At 49.8% G+C, this 19,645-nt stretch overlaps 7 protein-coding genes across 7 annotated transcripts; 4 read left to right on the plus strand and 3 right to left on the minus strand.

Moving 5' to 3' along the window:
* Positions 1-147: 147 nt before the first annotated feature.
* Positions 148-2,008, plus strand: BC939DRAFT_518930 (uncharacterized protein; the record flags this gene model as incomplete). Its single annotated transcript, XM_051561188.1, has 3 exons — positions 148-550; positions 792-841; positions 862-2,008. 3 exons carry the CDS (start codon positions 148-150, stop codon positions 1,756-1,758), a joined length of 1,350 nt encoding a protein of 449 aa, XP_051410366.1. The 3' UTR covers positions 1,759-2,008.
* Positions 1,929-2,833, minus strand: BC939DRAFT_217312 (uncharacterized protein). The gene is made up of 3 exons (XM_051550747.1): positions 2,621-2,833; positions 2,282-2,504; positions 1,929-2,177 (listed from the first exon to the last, which is right to left on the minus strand). Exons 1-3 carry the CDS (start codon positions 2,745-2,747, stop codon positions 2,099-2,101), a joined length of 429 nt encoding a protein of 142 aa, XP_051410367.1. The 5' UTR covers positions 2,748-2,833; the 3' UTR covers positions 1,929-2,098.
* BC939DRAFT_456937 (uncharacterized protein) lies at positions 2,827-5,188 on the minus strand. Its single transcript, XM_051556402.1, is given in 7 exon segments — positions 2,827-2,949; positions 3,050-3,200; positions 3,296-3,422; positions 3,506-3,742; positions 3,864-4,022; positions 4,135-5,104; positions 5,117-5,188. The coding sequence occupies 6 exon segments, from the start codon at positions 4,703-4,705 to the stop codon at positions 2,920-2,922; spliced, it is 1,275 nt and encodes a 424-aa protein (XP_051410368.1). The 5' UTR covers positions 4,706-5,104; positions 5,117-5,188; the 3' UTR covers positions 2,827-2,919.
* On the plus strand, positions 5,077-7,623 carry BC939DRAFT_456943 (uncharacterized protein). Its single transcript, XM_051556403.1, has 2 exons — positions 5,077-5,955; positions 6,330-7,623. Exons 1-2 carry the CDS (start codon positions 5,215-5,217, stop codon positions 7,560-7,562), a joined length of 1,974 nt encoding a protein of 657 aa, XP_051410369.1. The 5' UTR covers positions 5,077-5,214; the 3' UTR covers positions 7,563-7,623.
* Positions 7,624-7,961: 338 nt separating this feature from the next.
* Positions 7,962-10,285, plus strand: BC939DRAFT_456945 (major facilitator superfamily domain-containing protein). The gene is made up of 4 exons (XM_051556404.1): positions 7,962-8,556; positions 8,670-8,967; positions 9,079-9,479; positions 9,584-10,285. The coding sequence occupies exons 1-4, from the start codon at positions 8,190-8,192 to the stop codon at positions 10,141-10,143; spliced, it is 1,626 nt and encodes a 541-aa protein (XP_051410370.1). The 5' UTR covers positions 7,962-8,189; the 3' UTR covers positions 10,144-10,285.
* Positions 10,286-10,860: 575 nt separating this feature from the next.
* On the minus strand, positions 10,861-12,390 carry BC939DRAFT_504763 (uncharacterized protein; the record flags this gene model as incomplete). The annotated part of the gene is made up of 1 exon (XM_051560566.1): positions 10,861-12,390. The coding sequence occupies one exon, from the start codon at positions 12,388-12,390 to the stop codon at positions 10,861-10,863; it is 1,530 nt and encodes a 509-aa protein (XP_051410371.1).
* Positions 12,391-14,669: 2,279 nt separating this feature from the next.
* BC939DRAFT_456957 (uncharacterized protein) lies at positions 14,670-19,614 on the plus strand. The gene is made up of 4 exons (XM_051556405.1): positions 14,670-15,493; positions 15,610-18,468; positions 18,573-18,718; positions 18,855-19,614. Exons 1-4 carry the CDS (start codon positions 15,031-15,033, stop codon positions 19,437-19,439), a joined length of 4,053 nt encoding a protein of 1,350 aa, XP_051410372.1. The 5' UTR covers positions 14,670-15,030; the 3' UTR covers positions 19,440-19,614.
* The last annotated feature ends 31 nt before the right edge of the window (positions 19,615-19,645 follow it).

Here is a 19,645-nt window from a genome sequence, read left to right on the forward strand (position 1 = left end):
CTCATTTACCAATTATTCAGAGACAGATTTAAGGTTACTCTCTCTCTCTCTCTCTCTTCTTCTCTCTTCTTCTCTCTTCGCTTTTCTTCTCTTTTCTTCTCTTTTCTTCTCTCTCTTGCTATCATTCACCTGCCGGCTCCACCGACTATGGACTCACCCTATCGTCGGAGTGCACTTGTCCTCGGGCTGAGTCTCTGGGCCGCCATTCTCCTGGCCCTCTACATTGCACGGCACCACGCCATCAACAACCTCTACTCCTCCATCCCCGACAATTACCCTTCTTCTTCATCTGTCGTCAGTAACACCCGGCCGAGTACCAACCAGACAGTCCTCAGGGCCCAGTGGGAGCCCTCGAGACGATACCTGGTCTTCTTACCCTTCGAAGGCATTTCCAACCAGTTTTTCTCCCTCCAGAACGCCGCCACGATCGCCAAGCGACTCAACCGCACCCTCGTCGTCACTCCCATCACACCCAACCGTCATGATCGTCTCAGGACCAATCAGCCTTGGAGTCGTTACATGGACGTAGAGCATATGGCCCTTAATGCCGGTATTGACTATACGGAGTGGCACATCATCAAGCGAATCGACCCCGCTACACAGCGGATCATAGACGCCGGATCCAGGAGAAATATTACCCAGGCCTGGAGGGATCGTGCGGAAAGGTTTCCATGTCAAGTCATCGGCAAATATGGACACGACCACTTCGTTGGAGAACAGGACTCCGTCGGCGCAGATTTCGCTTATCAGCACTTGCTGGACCTTGACCCCATACATATTTAGCGATATAGTGATAGTCGTGGATGACATACTGGAGTCGAATCAGAACTCGACTGAGCAGGTCATCTGCCTTTCGTATAGTTCACAGCCCAGTTTAAACGCGGGGTCACCCAACGAAGTATCGGTTGGGGTGCAGCAGGGAGATACTTGCGATTCTTGCCCCGATTCGCGTCCTATGTCGAGGACCTTATTGCGTTTAGATTCGGTCTGCTGGAGAGCCATATTCATCCACATCCACCGCTCTCACTCGGAAATTCGATTCTGGACAAGGGCGCTATGGCAGAGACGTTCCTTTCTCGAAAATCACCACTGAAGGATTATATCACCATACATTTGCGCAGAGGCGACATTGTAGTCAAGTGCGCCAATCAAACCGTGAGCGACTGTATCACGCCTCTGTCTGAATATAAGAAACAAGTCGACGACATCTTGACAGGATTATCCAAGGATGCAGCGCAGCCCAACGTAGTCCTAGTCTCGGACACGGAGTCAGAGGACGAGAAGAAGGAGATTGATGGGTACGGATGGTATCGTCTAGATCATGCAGTTGATCCAAATTTGCTGAGTGTTTCCAAGGAACTGGGGCCCTTTAGTCCGGCATTCATCGACTCTGCAGTGCTAGTGGGAAGAGATACGCGGTGGGTGATTGGAAGTCGCAAGAGCACTATGTTCTGGCTGGCGGCAATGAGGATCTTTAGTTGGTACAATTTGACCATTATTTATCCACAAATGACCAGACAGGAGATGGCGGAGTATCAAGCATCGCTGGACCGGCATGAGCAGAGCCCTTCTTCTTTGACGGGACTATCGACGGTAGCCAGACGACGGGCCTCTACAAGGACAACGAGGACGGGGTTGCGGGAGACGCCGTCAGAAAATGCGACGGCACGAACACGACCAGATCTGGATGATGATGATAACGACGATAACATCATCACCTGGGACAAGCATGAACAGCATTTCTTTGACCTCTTTTAAATGTGTGTGATCCGCTTATGCTGTTAGGCATACAATCCAGAGAAAAGCACCCTTACATTTTTTTTTCTCTACAATCCTCCATCTGGAGAGTAATGACTGTACATTCTCTAATAGTATTCCAGAGCTATCCCTTCATTTGACATTTTTCTGGACCACGGTACCGAGCACAATGCTCCGAGGTCTTTTACAATGTTTAGATGTTCATAATATTCGCGCTGTCATGATGATTTAATCGACATTGGCAATCTGCGCCAGGCAAGCAGTGAGTTCTTCAGTTGGTTGCGCAAGTGGTCAAAGGAAAAGAAATCTGTTGGCGGTTAATTAAACGCGTAAGACACTCCTATTTTTTCTTTTCGCCTTGAAGAGTAACGACAATCTTTCGTCCAGAGGAATGGCTACGATGTTCGCACAGCCAGATGCTACCAGGAGAAGAGAAAGTAAATACAGAATGATGTTAATTAGACCCTTGATATAACTTACACGTCCAGTTAAGTGCGCCATGCAGACCAAAGAATCTTCGTACCCTTGCCACGTTCCCAGATTGAATCGTCCATTCGTGATAGGGATGTTGAGGGATGCGCCAAGGAGCGAGCTCTTGATGTGGCCGGGCATGTCGTCGGGGCCTTCATCTGCATGCTCGTACGGCCACGATTCAGGCGCAATCTTGTTCAATGCCATCTCCATATCGACTCGAACATCCGGATCCGCATTCTCGTTCAGCGTCAGCGATGCAGAGGTATGTTGCACTATAATGATAAAGACGGACGAATAAGCGTCTCGAACCATATCCCTTCCAAGATGATACAGGCCTCTCTTTTCTCGCATTGCGTGGTCAACTTTGAACAGGGATACAATTGCTTACGAAAAACGTTAGCCATGCCCACAGAGAACTGTCGGAGTTCTGGGAGCTGCTTCTCGATCTCATGGGTCACCAAATGGCAACCGCGAGACATTGATGGCAGACGAATCGTGGACTGAGCCCAAGACATTTTTTTTCTTTCTTCTTTTATTTGTGAATGAATGTGGAGGTGAGGAGGAGGATCAAGACCGTGAAGAAAGGAATGGAAGGGAGTGGTTGCGATGTCATGTCATGGTGACCCTAGTTCACGGCCGTTAAGGGCTTGACGCTGCGAAATTGGCGGCATTAATGACGGCAGTGCTTCATCGGCGAAGTACAACTCTGTAAAGTTCCTATTCGCATTGTATAGAGCAAACAAACAAGGTTGGCCGTTAACGCGAGTGCGCAATTGAATTGACGATACGAGATGAGAACCAGTTCAGTGGGCAATACCAGGTCCTTTGAGCGGTCGTAGTCGCAGTGGCGGTTCAGCTGCGAATAATCCATCCTCTGAGCCATGATCACTTCGGATTGCCCTGTCTTCTTGACAAAATAGTCGTGTGCTGTTGCGACAACAGCAAGCTGGTCAAGTGAAAAATTGTATCTGTACAAAAGAGCGATGCGGTTAAGATGAATATCGACGCGGTAGATCATGAATGACATGGGAACCAGTACAATGGATGGGGAGCTAGATGAGACCTTTTCTCCATCGTCAAGTACGCGACGCGTCCGGTGGTATGTCGTGGATGGTCTTCAGGCAATGGCTCAAGCAACAGCTTCTCCAGACACCGTATCAATGCGTCCGTCAACGAATCGTCATATACAACTGGATGAGTGATAGATAACACACATTAATAGAACACATAAACTCCGTTCATGGATATGAACTCATTCAAAAATACTGCTTACCATCTGCTGCGAAGATGACAGCACCCTTAGTCCTCCATTCTTCATGCTCCTGATCAGTCCAACTGAACCGATCTGCCGTTTCGTCCGGACAAGTCGTAGGGTCGTCCATCAGCCAATTGTATCTGCGTGGTAGAACGCGTTGATCGAGATGCGTTGATACTGGATGGTCTGAGATCATTGACTCGCTATTGAGTGCAATATTCCGCTCGCAGTTCAACAGCACCTCCACATCGTAGTCTAGGAATAATGTGATAATTAGAGAGAAAGAAAGAGAGAAAGAGAGAGAGAGAGAGAGAGAGAGAGAGAGAGAGGGGGGGGGGGGTTCGTATGGATTTAGAGCTAATCTTTGCACCCTTACCTGTGCAAAAAACCTTTTCGACATCTGTCATCAAACACAGGGCAATGCTCGCTAGGCCAGTCCCTGCTCCGAGCTCGAGGACAAAGCTTCCACTCAAATGGTCTCTTATCGAGACCATCCAATCGACCAGAAGGAAGCAACCCATCCAAACCTGTGAGCCTAAGGTATTTCATGAACAATCGGTCGAATAAGCAATTGAATAGGCAATTGAACAGGCTATTGAACAGACGATCGAACAGTGCACATCCAGAGTCCAGAGTGAGCGCTTTACCAACATCTCGGAGGGTTGTGCCCATTGCGTGCTGGATCTCTAAAGCATAGTCCCAGGGCGGATCCTCCTGAGCTTCTGCATCCTCGTCCGATAGATCCGTCTTGTGCTCCTGTATAGAATCCTGACGCGGATCTTGACCCGCTTTGCTCAAAGAAAAAGTGGAGGTCAGGAACCGGCCGTCCACGCGACCATTGTTGGGATGGATGTGGACCTCCGACAGGACCAGATCGTTCTCTGAATCCGTATCCTGTGAATTGTTTTCAGAGGGGGACTTGGGGATATCATTCTCCAGTATGAAGCTCTGGCTCCTGAGACTATCCTGCAGCGGATTGTTGTGGAAAGGCAAGTGGGGTGAGAGAGAGATGCTATTGAGCCGTGGTCGTTTTTCTGTTGGCTCGAACTGGGTGTCGTCGGTGTCTGAGTCCAGTCCGTGGGTTTTTCTGGGGGGTCCCTTGGGTGTTGGTGCTGATGGAATGATCTGGGATGAATGCAAGTCCATTGTTTTTGCAATGTTGTCAAGGGAGAGAGAGATGGACTGAAAGAGGAGGAGAACAGCGGGCATTTCACACATGCGGGCTGAGGTGGTTTAGCGGCGTGGCTGTGCTCCTTTGTCGTTCTTGTAGATGTTTGTTCGGGGATCCAAGGCCTCCTTCGCCTTTGAGCGCAGATGGCATGTTGATCCAGGGATCCCTGAGCTCATACATGGCCAATGATAAAGGACAGGGTTGTATTGGCCAGTTGCCTAGAGCAGCTCGCCTGTTTGTGCGTGTGCTAGTGGATTTGTTCGGAAAATATAGAGTCCACCAGGAGCTTTCAGCCTCGGTCGCTGCAGTCTCTACTTTTGGCGATACTTCATCCAACTGCTCTCTTCCTCAAAGATTTCCCGGGCGACCTCAAACTCAAAACAGATTCTCTTTTCTCATCCCTCACTCTCTCTCATTCTCTCTCTCCTCATCCCTCTCCTCATCCCTCTCCTCATCCCACGCCTGTAGCACTCCGTCCTTCTCAATCCTTACCGTCTTCATCTCCGTCGGACGTTTTATCTATCTACACACCACCTGTCTCTCCTGTAGCTAGCCTATGGCTTTCATAAGAGCACCCACCTCCTCACCGGTGGCAGCTGGCGTCCGTCACAGCAAGCAATGGCGGACAAGTCCACGCTGCCTAGTTGTCGCCCTCTCCACCTCCTTCATCATCTTCAATTGGCTTGTCTTTCATGTCTTCCAGGGCCGCAACGTAGATCCCAACATCGAATCTGCCTCCTCCCCCTCATACTCTGCCCCTTATTCTGCAAATCCTTCTGCATCTTCCTCAGGAAACGATCCCTCATTCAGCAGCAAGCCTGACTGGCTTGCTCACTGGATTCGGTGGAGAGGCCTTGATCCTGGGTTCGCAGAACAGGACCAGACCTCGCTTCGATTCGATATCGTCTACACATGGGTCAACGGCTCCGATCCAGAGCTACAGCGCTTACGGCTTGAACGCCAAGCTCAATCACCCCTTTTCGCACAAGTCCTGGCCAATGATCCAAAGACCATTGATGCCACCACCACCAAGCGGTTCCGCGATATGGATGAGCTGCGGTACTCGGTCCGGTCGGTCTACGAGTATGCTAGGGACATGTACCGCCATGTTCATATTCTGACGACAGTGGTGGGGCCCGGTCAGGGGCAGACGCCCGATTGGCTAGATCTCACACGAGGTACTGTTGTCCGAACTGTGCACCACACGACTATTTTTGAAAATCAGACCTACCTCCCCTCGTTCAACAGTCTGGCGATCGAGAGCCAGATGCACCACATCCCTGGCGTTACAGATGTCGTAAGTGCATATATAGGAAAATCTTTTTTTTTTCTTTATTTTGTGTAGGCACCAAAGTGGGGAGGATCTGCGTGCATTAGTTGTTTTCCTCTTTCAATTTCAGTCGCTGGCAATGCGCCGCGGATCATTATTGCGCCGGGAATAAGAAAAAAAACATGCATTTTTGCAATTTTTGCTGTTCATTTCCCGGGTAGATCGCTTTACCTGGGGTTGGCTATGTTTTAAGCACAATTTTGGCGCCGCTCTGAAATATCTTTTTTGCAAAAAGGGACGAAGTTCTTCCATCTGTGCTTGTGCAACCCTGTCGCATGTGCACTTCATCGACCAAGATAATTCAATTCATACTCACGTAGTCGATCCACTTCCCCACATAGTTCATGTACCTGAACGATGATGTCTTCCTCGGCACGACCATGCTGCCCTCCGACATCTGGACACCGCTCTACGGGTTTGTCTTCCACATGGAGGGCTCGCTGCTTGTGCCTCCGACGATCCGTCCCTCCGAAAGCAACCCGCTCAATGTCGGAGAGTGGAACTCGCTCCAATACTCCAATTTTTTGCTGTCGCAACGCTTTGGCCCTCGTTATCGCGCGTACCTGGCTCACGTTCCCCACGTCCTCAGCGTGCCCATACTTAAGGAGATCCAGGCACAATGGCCCGACGACTTTGACCGGACGAGCTCCCACAGGTTCCGAGGAGAGGGAGAGGCCAAAGACATCCAGGTCTCCTTTTTCATGGCCCATTACGTCCTCGAAAAGCTTCGCGAGACCCAGCTCGAGTCCTATTGGTGGCATCGTCTGGACAACAACCAAGATGGCAGCCTGAACTGGAGCGAGCGCGAAAAGCTTATCCGTCTGGTTCAGAGCTGGAACCTGAATCAGCAGCAGCCGGACTCTGCAAAAGTTTATCACACCCGTCCCACTATGATTGCTGGACACGAACATATTCTTAAACGGGTCAACATTCCAATGAGCGGCTCAACCGAGTACCGACTTGCTGGATTGGATGGATACCCCTTCCTGTTACAAGCTGCCGACACGTCTAGGACGATACCCCTGACTGTGGCCGTGGTGGATAGAAAGTTAACGCAGCCCCAGATTCCTTACATGAGCTATGAGCAGCCTCAGAAGAGAACATGTCGACTGGATCCAGAATTCTGCTTTGGGAGCGATTTCATGAACCCGGATGTTCCATCCATCTCCATGGCACAAAGCAAGGATGTTTTTCATCGACTTGCGTTTAAAGAGTTTCACTGCGGCGATTGTCTACTGGAGATTCTGATGCAACATCCAGACACAGGCATGGGCGCATGGACACCGACGGACGAGCGATCTGAGGCGTTCAAGGATGTGATGGACAAGGTCGCACGCTACAATTACGTGCTCGGCACGTCTGATTATTCTTTCCTTGCGCTTCAGGGCCCGGAGAGCTCGCAAAAGAACTTGGACACTCTTATAGAGCGAAAGAATAGCAAAGCATTCTTTTGCATCAACGATGACTTTGCAAATGACCCGGTGCTTCAAGGCAAGATCCATGGCATCTTCAAGAACTTTCTCAACACGCGGTTTCCAACATCCTCACCATGGGAAAAGATCCCACCTGAGTAGTCTTCATTTTCTTCCTCTGCTCTTCTCTCTCCACTGTAAAGATGACAATAATAAGATCGGCTCTTCATTTTTCTTTTTTTTTTTTTTTTTTATGAACTATTCCTGTTGTGGTTATTGTAAAAAGGATGTTGATAGGACCCCATCTGATGTGCACCATTTGTGCGTGGCAAAGCACTTTGGTGCAAACTCGCTTCGGTCCTCCAATATTGTCGCTTCAAGACTTGATCTAACCCACTGTATCCAATTTGTTTGTTGGAGGCCTACTTGATATGCCCTCAGTCATATGTAGTGCAAGAGAAGAGCGTCATGTTAACGTTCTCCTTCGCAGACAATGAGAGATCAACCCTGGCCGGGTTCGAAGAGCGAAGTGATGAGATCTGAATCTGAGATTCAGGCTGTTTATCAGAGTGTTGTTTGGAGATATCTTATTGGCCAATTGCGCGCCATCTTCTTTCCGAATAAGGCAACCATGTTGCCACTGAAACGCTTGCCTTCTCGTCATGGAGGGATGCCAAGCGCTGTCGTTCGACCCTACATTCCATTCGCGCTTAACCCTTCTCTCATCCTCGTCTACTTGGCTACCTCCTACGCATCTCTTTTCCCTTTCTCCTTCTGCGTCCCAACTTCATGTCGACTATCGATGAACCCTTGGTCTCAGAGACTAGTGCCCTGCTCGAGGGCACGGCCGTAACAAAAGCACCTCAGGAGCAACAGCGGCTTCCGAGGTGGTACTGGCCATGGCCGCCACGGTACTGGGCTACCATCCCAGTCATCTTCCTAGCAGGTCTTACTATGGGCCCCCTCGTACCACTTACACCCCCATTCCTCAAGTATCTGTTCTGTGAACGAGGCATCCCCACATTGTTCCCAATCCACAATAACAGCACCTTTGGTGATCTGCCGACCAACGACGATGGTCATTGTGACTCTGCGGAGTACAGTATTGCAATTGCAAAGTTCGCAGGCATCAACGCCTCAGCAGCAGCCGTTCTTAGTAATATACCTTGACTATACCGAGTTTTCTTGATGAGACGGCTAAACTTGGCATGGACTCACCAGAGGTGTGCTTTGTCACTCCATCCATGTTTCGTTTCCTTGCTCAATTAGTTACGTTGACGGTCCGTTTCTGGTCTGGACTGGGTGATCGCATCGGGCGCAAGCGAGCCATGCAAATCTGGGCTGTTGGCACTGCCACCGCGCAACTCTTCCCATTGATGGTCTACTATCACAAAGGCATCAGTCTTTACTTCATATGGATCGGCGGTCTCGTCGAGGGTTCAGTAGGCTCGGTTCTTTCACTCATTGCCATCACACATGCATATGCAGCGGATGTCACCGACCCCGAAGAACGCACCGTGGTGTTTGGGCGAATCATTGGGAGCTACTATACTGGTATCGGCCTAGGGTAATGGAGTCTTTGGGCACTACATAAATATGCACGGTCCAACGCATGGAATGTCTCGCAAATATGCGTTCTAATCTTGTCTCACTGATATCCCTTTTGGGGTGCAAACAGAAGTGTCCTCGGAGGATTGGTTGCCAAGCAGTTTGGCCTAATTGCGGCCTTTTGGATGCTTCCAATTCTCGCGTTCTTGAACATCTTCTACATCTCCATCATCCCTGAGTCCCTGTCCGTGGCCACGCTTGCCGAAAACAACAGCCAGTATAAAAGCCTGAGGAACTCGCAGAGTCAATCCACTCTTGCTGTCCCAGTCGACCGTGCAAATGAAGAGTCGAGCTCACAGAGTTCAGGGCAGCCGCGTCCTGTGGCCAAAAACAACAGAGTACCTTATTCGGACCAGGTCAAGGCCTTCATCAGAGGACTCGTGCCTGAGCAACTCCCAGGCGGATTGGCAGGAAAATACAGCGCGTTGATGCTGATGTTCATTGCTTTCTTGGTTCTTATGGCCGTTATGGGTAATGGACAATTGTCGTTTTTCTCCTGAGTATGGTTCCTTACGGGATGGATGACAACCATGCTAACGCGTTGTTTTTGTTATTATTATTATTATTATTCGTAGGTGCGTCGGTTCATATATCTATATTTTTACTGTATCGCTTCCACTGGTCTGAGGCCAAGATCAGCTATGTCACCGCAATCCAAGGGTTAAGCCGCCTACTTTCCATGACCCTCCTCTTGCCGCTCGTGAAGAGACTCGCGCCCCAGGACGTCCTTGCAGACCCCGTAGCCAGCATCCACTTTGACCTCAAACTCGTGATCGTGGGCGTGCTGATTGAGGCTATGACCATGTTCCTATACGGCGCCACGCCTGTGGGCGAAGGGTTCTTTCTCGGAGGAGCCACGAGCTCGATCGGAGCCTTTTTCTTCCCGGCAATCCGTGGCATCCTCTCACAGTCTGTCGCACCAGAGCTACTTGGACAGACGCTGGGAACTTTGGCGACGTTCGAGTCCTTGGCAGTCGTGGTGGGGCCAACGCTGTTCGCGTGGATTTACGGTGCTACATTAGAGACTCATCCGTCAACTGTGTTTTATGTAGCTGGAGTCTTGACGCTCTTGGGAGCTGTGTTGGCGCTTCCAGTGTTCATTAAGCATACCCGGGCGATGCACCGTCGGCTTTAGAAAAAAAAAATGCAGTAGATGTTATGGAGCGCGTTTTCGCGTTTGTAAAAGATATTTCCTTTAGATCCGGAGTTTTTAAATATCCCCCTCCCTTCCCAATAAAAGTTGTCGACATTGTGCTCGTTCAATGCAAAAAACGAGCTTCATTTGCGATAAAACGCTTTGAAATAACGCACTGCTAGATGATATTTTTAAAATGGCGTGAATCGGATGCAATAACCAAAAAGAACGGTATTCTATCACATCCGCACGAGGAAACTATTCTTACGATTGTATATACAAGTTCAAGCCAGAGAAGACTAAGGCGAAAGGTCAAAAAGAGCTGAAGAAGGAGAATGGGCCGATTAGGAGCGATGGACTTGGATTTCGGCTCATCACCTTTGTGTCGTGTGTCTTTAAATACGTACAAGTAAACTCGATATAAGAACAAATAAAAAAAATAAAAAAAGCTATGCTAAAGAGGATACGTGTTGCAAGCAGGAGAAATTATTTGTTCGTGACTATTTCCACGCTGCTCCCCCGCCTTTGTTCTCCTTTCGCGTCAACAAATCCACCTCTTTACTCTTCACTCTCTTCTATGTCGAGGAAGTAATCGAGCACGTAGCCCACTTCGTTCCGTTACATTCGAATGCCATCATTAACCAAGGAAGGTATGGCTATATAACATCTATTCCAAAAGACAAACGCTTTTATCTGCGAGTTCTTGACCCCTCAGCGTTAATAGCAATCTTCTTCATCCTCGTCGCTGGATTCGTGGGCGTTAAAGTAAAAGTTGTAGTAAAAGTCTTCACTGTCATCCATTTTGGTCTTCACTACAACGGGCCTCTCCTCGAAGATCTTTTCCAGCTCCAGTCGTCGTTCTTCCGAATGGTGCACTTTTCCTCCGACGTCCCTCAACCTCGGCCACGCATCCAGCATCCACCTTAAATCCTGCTCTTCCATCTGCTGCCAAAGACCAGTAAACTCTATCGAATCTAACAGCTTTAAACTGGACAAAATGCCCAGCCCAGCCTCGATTCTCAGATCAAGACCATCACGAGAGTCCTCCGTACCATTCCAATTACCATCCTCCGGAACGATCGATAGGAATGTCAATCTCGTCAGCTTCGCGAGCTGCCTTAGGATTAATCGCTGCCAATCCGCAGGTTTACCCTCTAGCCCACATATGTAAAGCGTCAGCTGCTGAAGCTTCGTGCATACCCATGCCTGCGGCTCGTGAACTAACTCCCCTTCGTTGATCTTGTCGCCCTCCACTGTCAATCCAAGTATGTCTCGGGCGTGCAGAGTGTCTGCAGAAAAGATGCGCAATTCTGTACAGGATACCAGGATCGTCTGACACATCGCACTGGTCAGCCCTGGACATTGGTTGACATCAACGATTGTCAGATATGCAAAGTGGCGGACAAGTGCTTGAAAGGCTCGATGGTCAAACCCGAGATCAGAGCCTGCGAACCTCAACATCCTCGGGCAGCTGTCTAGAACCTTGGCGATATCGTGGTCCAATAATGACCAATGCTCCAGACCGATCTTTTGTAGCAGTGGGCACGACTTGGTGAAAAGCTGGCAAAAGGCTGCCGTCGGGAATAATCCTTCATAACAAATCCAGTCTATTGATCTCAAACGAGGACACCTCTTGATGAGCTCAAGCTGATAAAGGAATGGAAAGCCGGAATTGATGTGGATCTCCAAGCGCCGCAGTTGAGGGAACTCGAGCCACCTGTCAAGTGGAATGAGATCTACATCATGCGCAAAGATAGAAAGCCGCTCCAGACGAACGCAAGTGTCAAACAAAAGCCTCGCGCATTGCTTCGAAAGCGTGGGGCAGGTCAGCCAAAGATATCGGAGACGCGGACAGGAAGAAACTGCTGCCATGAGTTCGTATCTAGGCCTGCTACTGAGGAAGTGCGCTTCCAGTCTTCTGAGCTGAGGGTTTTGGCGAATGAGATGCGCGAGCCAGCTCCAGTTTGGGGTTCTATTATGGCACATGATGACCAGGCGATCAAGGCTGGTGCATGTCTCAAGAGGGAAATCTCCTGTCTCAGGCACTAGTCGGAGCGTTCGGACATGTTCCCCATACGACACGAGAGCTTCTTGTTCGGGCCTCTTGTCGCGGTTGGACCAACGGATTTCGGAGTAAAGGAAAGGGATGAAGGTGGAGTGCCAGCTTTTGCAGACAGCCACGGCTGCACCGAGTTGTGATGTGTTCAGGAACCGGGCCAAGTAGCGTCTTATCTCCGGGAGATCCATGTTTGTTTGGCCAGGTATAGTAGTCCTGAAAAAAGGGATGCGGAAGAGATTGCAACGAGACTAGGTTTTGTGAATGAGTAGAAGGTAGGATGAGGCGTGGCTTTCTCACCAACAGTACTCAGCCCACCTGCTTGGTTGCTGCTAGTTATCCTTCTTTCATTCGTGAGGAACACTGCTAATTGCAGCGCGTACGTCCAGTTCGTCTGTAGCAGCGGAGGAAGACCAGCAGTCAACGGTCCAGTTGCTCAGAGAGTCTTCTACAAAAAGATGGGATGCGGGGATGAATCAGATTCGTTGCAGTGTGCAAGGAATGGCTTTCAAACAGCGGAAGGAGGTGCTGAAACCGACAGAGTTGGCCAATCAGACACTTCTTCCGCCACCAAATTAGCATTGCAAGGTCTTGAGTGGCAAGGAGATGGAACGAGGGCTCATCGTATCAATGATCCATCCAAAAATACTGACGGTCCCGATATTAGTTTAAAACAAGGCAGTGATTGCTATGGTGCCATGCAATGTGCTTTATGCTGCTCTTGAGAAACATCTCAGTTACCAGCATGGCATGCATTCAAAAATATTGCATGCCCTGGGTCTAGGAACGATCAAACATCCATGGAACATAAAAATAGTTACGCATCTGGCTGGGCTCGAGAGCGAGCCTGTCTTCTACTGCACATAGTATTTAAAACCGCATGTTGTTTCACTCTCTCTCCTACCACACATCTTCCTTTTTCTTCCTCATCTCCATCCATTTATTCTCCTCGTCTTCCTCTCTATCCCTCTTAAGCTGAACCACAGGAAATAACGAAATGTATGTGCTCCTGAATCCACTTCGCCGCCCAAATGTGTACATGCTTAGTGTACCCTTCCGATTAGGAGGACATAATATTAAGAAGGGCCGATAGCGATTCCCTTGCGCAAGGGGGTTCACTCGAGTGAGAAATGAGCGTTCTAAGGGACCTCCTTCAGTTGGAGTGTCTCTCGCTCGAGAATAGATGGGATGGCATTATCACGCTCGCTTCAGCTTTGTACAATACAAAGAAAGAGTATGGGTCTTAGACACATTGTTTTGTTTGTTTTATATCTAACAGCCTTGTCCATGTTGCTTTGGCTGTCAGAAAGCAATGGTGTGCACTCTCCTGGGTTATTTGCCTCAGCACCTGTTCTTCAGTGTATCGGCACAGATAGTTTGTCGGCACAGAAAATTAAGGCTAGATAAGGGGACCAAGAGGTAGTCAGCAGCAGATTAGGTTGTGTGTACTCCGGCTAGGCGGTGTGTTTGTCAACGAATACCTTCATCTTTTTTAAAAAAAAAAAACTCTTTTTTAATTCTCCTTCTCGCTCTTGCACACACTCACTTAGCCTCCCTCTCCTTCATCTGCCCGTCTCTCCGCCATCCTCCCGGTCTTCATCTCATCTTGTGCATCAACCTCCATCACTCACCATCCACCCAACCACTGCTGTGCACACTTTTCTCTGTGACACCATAACAGCTGCACACAGACGATTTCCCTCCATTGGCAAAGTAGTACACCGTTTCTGCAATCCCAGTAATCCTCGTCAAGCTACCGGCACCAGAAACGCGGCTCTTATCTCGCTCATCCAATCCAGTTGGCTGACGTACTGACTCCCTCCCTCTACATCAGCACCACCAGGATGGCGGAAGTGACACAACCCACTACGTCTCTGGCCAGTCTTCAGACCGTGGACCAGGCAAGAGCTGAGCTCGAGGCTCGTCTGATCGCAATCCACAATGATCTTCAACTGACGCAGTCGATCGGACTCTTGTTCGTGAGGAGGCAGGAGGACCTACGTAGCTGCTTTGAACAGCTACAGGAGCTCAAGGGCCGCGAAGGCGAGCATCACCAGCAACAACTCTCTTCCGACAGCAGCGACTCTGGATCTGGAGCAGAAGCGACACAGCAGCCCCTGCCGGAGCCATTACGTGAACAACTGGCCATGATGGATAGGGAATTTCAGGAGGGTCAAAATGGTATCCTGGGACTCAAGGGTCTCATTGACGCGCAATTGGTAAGAAGCGACGGTTCTGAGTAACAGCATTGACCCTGCCATATAGACTTTATCCCTCTTTTTCTACATCGACCGCTTGCACCACATCTTCTGATTCCATCGCCATCTTACCCTTCCGTCTCCTTTGATCCCCCCCCCTCTTCCCCTCCTGTCGAGATGCCTGGTTTTTTTTTTTTTTTTTTGCAGAGGCGACACCTTCTCCTCAGCCCAGAGTTCTGATGTCTGCGGAGTGCTCGTTTATTCGAAATCGCCTTCGCTGAACAATCTACCCATTCTTGTCAGCCTTGGGAGGAGGAACCTCGGGTGCTTGCTCTTATGGGATATGAGATTTTCATCTACAACAGCAAAAAGTGCTCTTGTACATGCCATAGTTAATTACTGTCTATCTTTTATTATCCCACCAGTCGTGCTCTTTTTGATCATCTATTCTTGGGGCATACGCTAATCGCTTGCCGCTATTGTCGATGGGATGGCAAAGAGCTGAACAAACACCTTGTATTTTTTTTATTGGTCGCTTTCTTCGCGTGTATGCATTTATCATGCATAGCTCATGCATTACACGCCTGTCTACGGAGGAAAGATGGTTATTCAGACCCTTGAGCGCTCTATGGGATGAGCCGTTCTTGCCTTAAAAGATACACGAAAATAGATCAAGGGTCTTTTTTCACACAGTACTCGGGTATTCTTCACGCCACTAACATCCGCAATTTGGTTTCCGTTTGCCCATCTGGTCTTACGCAGCCAGCGATAGACACCCAACCCTTAGAGAATGATGGAGCGTCTCGTTCAGGATCCGGCGTTCTTGGACCCAGTGCACTTCCGTCCAGTGCTCTGCCGGCACAAAACATCACGAAGCCTCGCCGACACAAAGTTGTTGTTCCTTCCGCACCATCGATGAATGACCCTGCGTTTCCCGTTCAGATTCAGGAAGAGCTGCTCAACCAAGTTCGCTACTGGACTTCTCAGGCGGAAATGAAGGAGAAGCTGAATCAGGAATATGACACCAAGATCACGGAGATGGAGCGTATCATCGATGCTCTCAACAAGCAGAGACGCATGCGTGAAGAGAGCGATGGTAATAAGCGAAAGATAGTTGTGACTAAAATGCTCAGAGCGATGGAGCTACTACCCGCTGCTTCCTTTAATATGCTGTTGCTGATCCAAACTGTTGCTTGTCAAACTATGTAATAGAACGCCAAAAAGAGGATCAATGGAACCTGGAGTTGATGAACCAAGAACTTCGGTCTCAGAACACGGAGTTGCAGCAACAACTCTCAAGGGCGGTACATGAGAACTCAAAAATCCAGAAGGCGCTGTCTGCGGCATCAGAGCAGCTGGAGCAATTTAAGGACAAGGAGGAACGGACTGCTGGCCAGCTCGAGCTCACAAAGTCCAGACATGAACAGGATATGATGACGATGCGAAAGCACACGGCAGGAATTCAGCGGGAAAAGTCCGACCTAATGAAAAAACTGGAGGAGCTTAACGCGACCGTGGCGCAACAGCAACAGAAACTCGCCAAGAAGGCCACCATGGATGCCCTCGCGCTTGCACAAGAGAAAGAAAAAGCGGAGCAGGAGCTAGAGAGTCCTGTCGAGGCACCCATTTTGATCCAAGCACCGCCGCGCTTGCCCGCTAACGACGAAATCGTTTCCAACCTCGCAGCCCCCGTTGTGGTAGAGACAAAGACAACATCGCTCGCTCGCGAAACTTCTTTTGCGCATCAACAGTCCATCATCAGCGAGCTTCAGTCCAAGTTGAGTCAGGAGATTACTGCAAAGGAGCAGTTGGTCGCAGCCAAGGAGGAGTTGCTCAATGAAAAGGAGGAGCTCGTCAAGATGTTGGCAGACCGTGAGGAGACTATCGAGACCCTCAGACTGGAGAGCACTATGGGACTTGAACCTATTGTTCATCATGCCGCGGATATGGTAGGACAAGTCTCAGGAGATCTGCAGGAGCCTATCCACGACAGCATCATCGGCCAGGACGAAACGCGAGGTCTTCCTGTGTTGAGACCCTCGTCTCCAATCCACGCTGGCGGCCTCTTTGCTGAGCTGGCCCAAGCGAAATCGACCGAAGAGCCCATCAAGCCAACTGTCGAGTACAAGGATCAGGAAGCGATGACAGAACCGATCGAAAGCTGGATTCATACCATCCCAGGATTTGTACCTGCGCCTACACCTGCACCTGCTGCTCAAGAGCAGACCAAGGTCGGGGCCGAGATCAAGGTCGGGACCGAGACCAAGGTCGAAACGGAGACCACTTCCATCGCCACCAAGGTCGAAACGGAGACTACTTCCATCACCACCAAGATCGAGACCGAGACCAATTCCATCGCCACAAACACGGATGTTAAATCTTTGGCTGACGGTACAACATCAACAGACGACTTGCCTGCTCCATCTACTGCTTCCACTGCTGTGGATGCTGTTCAGCCGAAAACCGAAGCTTCGTCTGCACCCAAGCAACTAGCCAAGACAATGGTCGATAACACGACATCAACGGACGATCTACCTTCGCCCAGCGTTCTTCGGGCCGACACCTTGACGGAGCTGGTGAGTACCAAGACCTTGGTTGATAGTGCGACGTCAACGGACGACTTGCCTGTCACCAAGGCATCTACTTCGGAGTCGAGCATCAAGGCTACAGTGACATCTGCAATTCGAAATGGACTTCCTGCCAATATCATCACAAGAAGACTCGACGTGGAGACCAAGTCTATCAACTCCCTGGACTCCAACAACGTCACTACCCCCACCGTTAATAGTCTCGAAATCGCCTCTATTCGCCTCCCCGAGATACTGGATCAAGTTCATGAGATTGCTCAAGCCAAGCCTGTGGAGCCAGCATTCGTTGAGCCCTATGCTGCGGAGGAGTCTTTGGCGCCTGAGGAGGCCAAGGTCGTGAACAATCTTGAGCTCGAAATAACCGAACCTGTGCCTCGATTCATGCTCTCGGACATCCCACTGGATGATGAGCGTCGCCACACCTGCGACATGAGTCAGGGTATGACTGACTCCTCATCCCAGGCGGTGCCCCCAGTACCCGCGATCCCCAAGGATATTGCTCGGTCAAGACCCAGCACTGTTGTCAAGAGTACAGAGATACAGGAGTTCAGAGTGTCCTTCGGCTCGGCATTTGGTGATGCTGGTGGATCTGCCACAGATACCGGACGCATTGAACCAATGTATTCTTCAGCCAGAGACGACGACGAGATGGTGAGCGATCGCCAGCAATACCACAGCAACGACCAAATTGAAGGCGAAGGCGAGCAGCAAGCCAAGCTGTTGTCTCCTGGACGACCCGCCACAGGACCGCCATCCACTCTATTGGCCCGCGCAGCTGCACGAGCAAGCATGGTTCCTGAGCTCGACACTGAATCTTTCGGCAACAATGCCGCTTCTAACGGAACAAATTACAGTAACGAAGAAATCTCTTATTCCACCAGCATCGCTCATCCGGCATCACCACCATTGACATTCCCTCCACGGGCAGCGTCTATCCGGTCGGTTTCTATGCGTTCAGAGAAGCGCTTTGCCAGTTCTTCCCCACCACCACCTCACCCACGTCCTCCCATGTCTACTGGAGCTGCAGTGATCTCGGGAACGACACGAACCGCTTATACCTTCCAAAACAGCTCCAGTCAAGTACATGTCCCTCAGAGCCAACAGCTCAGCCAGCAATCGCAGTATCAACATATAACGGATTCATCCGGCGCCAGCATCGGCCGCTCCAGATACCGCCCATCGCCAAGTGGATCCGTTTCTAGCATGTCAACGGATTATGGTGCACCCCATCTTGATCGCCGTCTGTCTGTGAGCTCAAACTACGATGGCGCATCCACCCCAACGGATCCTACTATGATCCAGCTCATTACGCAGACCATGATTGGAGACTACCTCTGGAAGTATACCCGTCGGCCAATGGCGAGCGTGATCAGCGAGAAGAGACATCGTAGATACTTTTGGGTCCACCCTTATACCAAGACCATGTACTGGAGTCTTAATAATCCAGCTGCAGATGGATCTCGCGAGCAGCGCGCCAAGAGTGGTATGTTATATTTTTAACGGGATATTTACTCGAGACGATGTGTACTATGATAGAGAGAATGTGTATACTGACATGCCTTACTTTTTTTTTGTGATGGTTGATAGCTTTGATCGTCAATGTATACCAGGTTACGGATGAGAACCCATCAGGCAACTCGGATTTGCCCAATGTCAGCTTGCTCGTCCAGACATCAAGCCGCAACCTGAAATTGACTGCGCCCACTCGTGAGAAGCACGACCACTGGTTTAAGGTACGTTATCCCTGGGGGGAGTTGTTGTTTTTGTAGTGAACCCTGCCTGGAACGAATCATCGCATGAAAGGTGTTATTCTTTTGCTAGATCTCAACTGACAATGTCAATCATCCCCTTTGCATTTCAATTATCTAGTCCTTGGCATATCTTTTGTCCCGTCCCACGACACCCGGTGCCGACATTGCTACAGACAACCAAACGTGGTCAGAAGTCCAGGCTGCTCGTGGTGTGAACTCGGACACGTTGCTTACGATCAAGAACGAGAAGTCGGTTCGCAAGAAGAGCTCGTTCAACCGCCTCCAGAACATGTTTGGTCGATCCAAAGATGTTTCTCCCTCGGGATCCCCGAGGTCTGCCAATGCCGTCACAGTCCCTGAATCTAGTCTGAACTCCGGGGTGTCTTCATTCTCCGCCAACCATAATGGTTCTTTTGGAGGAGTCAATACGAGTGATGGAGCCAACGCTGCCGATAGCATGACGATACTCGACAATGGTGGCGAGACAGGGAGCGTTGTGGACAGCGTGGTCGGGTACCCGAGTCATATGGTGAATGCGCAGAATGCAGTCGGGGGCTATGGCACCATGAACGGCGGACGGATTACGTCGCACGCGGATGAAGTGGACAGGGATGAGGACGATGACGAGGATGTGGAGCTACCGGAACATGTCCGTCAGTGCTGTGATGGAAAGCATGACATTGGAGCGCTGCACCACCACTAGTATGCATATTACGAACGACCTAGGCGAGATGGTAGCCCAGAAACCATAAAGCTAACATAATAAAAACGATAAAGCTTTTCCACCAGCATCCATATCCACGGGCCCCAAGCTTAGAATCGCAGCAGTCGAGTGACATTCACAATCTGAGACCGAAAAAAAAAAAAAAAAAAAAAAAAAAAAACAAAACAAAAGAAACAGCTATTGCT

The sequence above is a fragment of the Gamsiella multidivaricata genome (assembly GCF_025024155.1).
Source record: "Gamsiella multidivaricata strain RSA 2152 chromosome Unknown BC939scaffold_49, whole genome shotgun sequence".
In the NCBI taxonomy this organism is placed as follows: Eukaryota; Fungi; Mortierellomycota; class Mortierellomycetes; order Mortierellales; family Mortierellaceae; genus Gamsiella; species Gamsiella multidivaricata.